Source organism: Suricata suricatta, chromosome 2, assembly GCF_006229205.1.
Source record: "Suricata suricatta isolate VVHF042 chromosome 2, meerkat_22Aug2017_6uvM2_HiC, whole genome shotgun sequence".
Taxonomy (NCBI): domain Eukaryota; kingdom Metazoa; phylum Chordata; class Mammalia; order Carnivora; family Herpestidae; genus Suricata; species Suricata suricatta.
The window spans coordinates 41,520,334-41,526,333 of record NC_043701.1 but is presented as its reverse complement, the minus strand read 5'-3'; the positions used below and the strand labels follow the sequence as shown (position 1 = coordinate 41,526,333).

The window sequence follows — 6,000 nt, the reverse complement described above, 5'->3', positions numbered from 1 at the left end:
CTGACACAATGCGGACAGGTACAGGGGCTCCAGAAGCCACACGCTGGAGACGGCAGAGCTCTAAATGGAAGGAATCTGGGTTCCTCCATCACTGCTTATTGGAGGGCCACCTGCTAACCAGGAGCTCCTAGTTTTAACTTTATGTGAGCAAAGAATTAAACATCTACTGAGTTAAGTTATTGAAATGTCTCTGTCACAGTTACTAACATCTAATTAACATGATTTTCTTATTTGCAAAATGGGAATAATATTATGAAAATTAAACAGCACAGTACATGACACATAGTAACTACCATAAAATATTCGTTATTATAGGCTGTTTTTATTAGGTTCAAATTCGATTGCCCTCTCTTATAAATTTGACCTTACCCTTAAGACTCAAAGTGCTAATACTTAGGAAATCATATTTCTAGCCCCTGATGAGCTTTCTCTTCGTATGCCACAAAATAATATAGCACCATATAAAATGTTGTCTTATTTGTATCATGTCTATTGAAAAATTATACACATTTGAGGGCAGAAACATTGCTATTCCATCTTCTGTACCTGGGAACACTGCTAAGATTGCAGCTGACTGACCATCAAGTCACAGGGCCATGGGTGTCCACCCTGATGGGCTCTAGCAGACTGGTTCAGTGGGCTAGGAATTATTAATGCTTTCATTGTTGAATGAATAAAAGAATGAATGAATAAACAAAGGTAATTTAATTATGCTCCATGGTCATAAATGAGCCTTCTGATTTTCAAATCTTTACTACTGTTCAGAAGAGCAGACAGGAGCAGGAGAGGGTCAAGTACTGTATCACCAGTGCTGAACCACAGAGGCACGGCTGACAGTGCGTCACAGCAAGGCAATACCTTTGTGAATTACCCTTGAGCCAGAACTTAATACACAAATATAGCAGAGATTAAAATGAAAGCTTTACCTCACCATGTTCAAGGAGCTGTTTTCTGGAATAAAAAACATTCTGTATTTATTCAATGTCCATTATGATTACATAAAAATAAACTTCATTTACTAGTTCTTAGATTTAAAAATTTTGATTCTCTCTAAACTACTCAATAACATAAATAAAAATAAAAATATTATACAATAACACTAAAAATCACAGCAATATGAAGGCAGGATTTACAGTTATCCTATTTAAGGTATATAGAAAAGCCATGCTTTAGTTAAGATAAAATAAGTTTTACTGATTGCTGGAGATTGTACCTCTGAAAGAATTAAAAAAAAAGAATTTATATTAAATATCCAACCATGTATTGTATATACATGCCTTAGGTAAGTACTGCTGGAGTTTTGAGTTGCTTCCTTTTTTTTAACAACTATAAGTATCATGAACATCCTTGTACATAAAACTCTGAGCATCCCTGAGTACTTCCTTAGGATAAATTTCTAGAAGAAAAGTTATTGGGTAATGCATATAAATATTTTTAGTTCCAGAAAAGTTTATGTCTAAAAGTTCACTAGATTTTTCTGGTGCACCGACTGAGCTCCAGGCACTGTACAGGAACCCAGCATGAATAGTGTAAATATGGCCCTTCTCTTCTTAGGCTGCGTGTTAGCCTCACACAAGAGACACAGAACTGCCTGTTTCATTTTTCTGCTAAGAAGACTGGGGACCAGTTTTACATGCAGAGAGGCCTTCTTCTAACATGGATTTCGGGGTTAGAGCGAAAAGTAACACAGTTCAAGTAAGAAAGTAAGAAGCAAGGGAAGTTCAAGGGCACACACAGATCCAGAGACTTTTTTTTTAAAAGGCTGGTCAGGGGAAGGCCTGTCAGGAAAGCACTGCAATCACCAAACTGCTCTGCCTCCATAGTGGCTCCTTCCTGACTTGCACCATGGAGGGAGGCGCCAGGGGCATGGCTTCCCACGGGTCCTGAAATCTACCGGGCACAATGGAATGCTGCAGAGGCGAGGCCCTGACAATAACTGCTGATGCAAATACATCTAGTAGCTAATTTAAAACGTGAATATGCAACCAGATCTGCAAATATAAAAATGAAATGGAGAAATTAAATTGACAAAAAGCAACAATAGATATTCAAAAAAGAGGGGCTAAGCAAAAGATGGAGAGAACCTACAATTTTCTGAAATAAAGACATGAATGTTCAGAATTTTGATGTCCCATAAATTAATAAACATAAATACACACACCCACACATACATTTGCACACGCATATCTTAAAATCCTATAAATTTCCAGAGAACAAAACTTTATGTAAAATTTCTCATGTGTAGGGGCACCTTGGTGACTCGGTTGAGTGTCCAACTCTTGATTTTGGGTCTGGTCATAATCTCATAGTTCTTGGATCTGAGCCCCAGATCAGACTCTGTGCTGACAACATGGAGTCTGCTTGGGATTTTCTCTCTTCTCTCTGTCTGCCCCTCCCAAGCTTGCGTACTCTCTCACATTCTCTCTCTCTCAAAATAAATAAACAAATTCTCCCCTGTAATGCTCAATGCTAGAAAACAATAAAGCAGTATCTACAAAATGTTGGAAAAAATCCCAGAAATATCTATTAAACAAACCATCAACTTAATGTGAGGGCTAAGTAAACATATTTTTCAAACAAGAAAGCTCTCGGAGCCCTTGGGAAGAACACCCTGCAATAGGTGCTGCCGGTGCACCGCTCTGAGGGTGACCCTGCCACCCGACACAAGCCCACGCCCAAGCCCTGTGTGAATCAGGTGGAGAGATGTAGCTACTCTGCATATAACGGCGTTTCAGACCTCCGTGGCTGCTCTGCAAGCTCCAGTGCCTTAAGTGGGAAAGCAATGCTGCTTCAGGCTAGCCGGAACCCCACACCCACGGTTGCTTTATGAGTGCCTGCACTCCACACCCGAGCCTTGTGGCCACTTGATGCATACCCATGTCCCACAAATTGTCACCAGTGTGAGCTAGCCAGTGCCCCACACCCTGAGGCCATTGTTGCCCCATGAATGTATATGCTGCAGTCCCTGAATTGTGCCTGCTCTGTGTACACTCACATCTTAGGAACCAGATCCACCACTACGGTGAACTAGCCAGAACTGCTGAAGCCAGAGCTGCTATTGCTTGGCAAGCACACGAGTTCCAATTCCCAGCAACACAGCTGTCCCATGGTCACCCATGTATTGAAACCAGTGCCATTACCACCACCAGGGCGACCACAAGACAAGCCCAGTTTCAAAAGAAATACCCTTGACCATGACATGCACTATGGAAGAAAAGATGATCAAGTGGTTCCCAGAAGTTTCACCATTGCAGATCCCAGTATGTCACCCCCACTATAGACATGCACAGCCATGGTCATTGAAGACACCTGCAATCTTCACTGATGCTCACCTCCGATGATGGAGCGGCACAGACACTACAGTTTGGGCCTTCCCCAGGAATGGAAACAGCACATCTTACCTGGCTCCTGGCACCCGCGTGCCAGAAAAGGTCTTTCCTCACCAAATCCAGACCCTAAAGTCTGAAAGAGGTGATTGCCTTGTCAACTGTGAAGAGATCAAGGCAAGGCTGCAAGAAATATCAAGGAAGTATAACACAATCAAAGAACACAATAATTTTCCAGTAACTGACCCCACAGAAATGGGTATCTGTGTATTGCCAAAGAATTCAAATAATTGTTTTAAGAAAGATCAGTGAACTACAGAGAATACAGCCAACTAAATAAAATTAGGAAAATATTACATGAATAAAACAAGAAGTTCAACAGATAGAAATTATAAAAAAGAACCAAACAAATTCTAGAGCCAAAAAATACAATAAGTGAAATGGAAAATGCAATATACAGCATCAATAGCATACCTGATCAAGTAGAAGAATGAATCTGGGAACTTGAACACTAGTACTTTGAAATTATCCAGTGAGAAGAGGAAACAAACAAACAAACAAAAGAATGAAAAAGAGTGAAGAAAGCTTATGTGAATTATGGAACACCATCAGAAGAAACAATATTTACGTTATGGCAGTCCAAGAGGGAAAAGAGAGTGAGGACAGAAATCTTATTTAAAGATCAGCTGAAAATTTGCCAAATCCAGAGAGAGATCTGAATATCCACGCATATGAGGCTCTAGGTACCAATTCAAATTAAACCCCTCAAAATTCACTAGATACATCATAATGAAATGTCAAAATCAAAGACAAAATATAATTGTCAAAGCAGTAATTATCTCATAAAAGGGAATCCCCCTAAGGCCATTAGCAGATTTCTCAGCAGAAACCTTGCAGGTCAGGAGAGGATAAGATGATATATTCAAAATGGTCAAACTAAATAAAAAATCTACCAACAAAGCAGGGCATCTGGGTAGCTCAGGTGGTTAAATGTCTGACTCTTGATCTCAGCTCCAGTCATGATCTCATGGCTTGTGAGACTGAGCCCCACTTTGGGTTCTTTGCTGACGGTGCGGAGCCTACTTGGGATTTTCTCCGTCTCTCTCTCCCTGCCCTTCCCCCACTTGTGTTCTCTCTCTGTCTTTCTCCAAAAAAACTTCCAACTAAGAATACTTTACCCAAGAAACCTATCCCTCAGATAAAGTGAAATAATAACTCTCTCAGACAAACAAAAGCTGAGGCAGTTCATCACCACTAGACTTGCCTTACAAGAAATGCTAAAGGCAGTTATTCATGCCGAAATGAAAGAATGCTAATTAGTAACCTAAACATATATGAAAGTATGAAACTCACTGTAAAGTTAACTATACAAATTAGAAACACTCTAATGCTATAATAGTGGTATATAATCAACGAACTCTAGTAGAAAGGCAAAAAGACAAAAGTATTTAAAAATAAATAGAGCCACAATAATTTGTTAATGGATACCATAAAAAAAGATCTAAATTGTGACATCAAAAGGATAAAAAAGGAAAGGGGAAGTAAAAAGGCAGAGGTTTTGTATGGGATTGAAGTTTTATCAGCTTAAAAGAGACACTTATAAGATGTATTATATAATAAGCCTCATGAGAACCACAAAACAAACAACTACAGTACTTACACAAAAGACTCAGAGAAAGGAAACAAAGCATACCAGTATGGAAAAGGAAGACAGCATGAGAGGAAGAAAGAACCATGCAACGGAAAGCAACCAGGTGGCAAAACAAGTCCTTATCTATCAATAATTGTTTTAAATGTAAATGGATTTAATTCTCCAACCAAAAGACAGAGAGTGGCTAAATGAATTAAAAAAAAAAACAAGACAATTATATGCTACCTACAAGAGAGGGTGCCTGGATGGCCCTCCTAAAATAGTTGTTAGAGCATGTGACTCTTGATCTCAGAGTTGTGAGTTCAAGTCCCAAGTGGGGTATAAAGATAAATAAATAAAGAAGTTTTTAAAAAAGAAACTATTTTAGCTTTAAGACATACATAAAGTAAAAATGGAGGGAAAAGAAAAGATATTCCACTCAGATGGAAACTAAAAGGAAGCAGGAGTAACTCAAAATATCATATATATACACACATAATTACACCTGTCTATGACATCTATATCTATATCTGTATATCAGGTGAAATAGACTAAGTTGAAAATGGTAACAAGAGACAAAGAAGGTCATTATATAATAATAAAAAGGTCAATTCATTAAGAGGCTATAACAATTGTAAATCTATATGCATCCAACATCAAACACCTAAATAAATTAAGCAAATATAAATTGATCAGAGAAGAGAATAAGAAATCAATGCAAAATGGTAGAGGATTTCAATACCAATTTCAACAATGGATGTATCATCCAGACAGAAAATCAATTAGAATATATTGGACTTGAAATACACTTTAGACCAAATGAACCTAACAAATATATACAGAGCATTTCATCCAGTAGCAGCACAATACACATTCTTCTCAGATGCACACAGAGCATTCTCTAGGATAGATCCTACGTTAGGTAACAAAACAGGCCAAGAAATTTAAGAAGACTAAAATCGTAACAAGTATCTCTTCTGACAAAATAGTATGACACTAGAAAATCAATGAGTAGAAAAGATAGAAAATTCACAAATACATGGA

General features: G+C 38.3%; 1 protein-coding gene across 2 annotated transcripts in view; it reads right to left on the bottom strand.

The window, feature by feature from the left end:
• Positions 1-6,000, bottom strand: part of DPY19L2 (dpy-19 like 2) — an 89,144-nt gene that overhangs the window by 20,331 nt on the left and 62,813 nt on the right. For both annotated transcript variants that reach the window (XM_029925179.1, XM_029925172.1), the window contains exon 17: positions 927-951. In XM_029925179.1, coding sequence (XP_029781039.1) covers positions 927-951 — 25 coding nt within the window. The remainder of the gene's footprint in view (positions 1-926; positions 952-6,000) is intronic.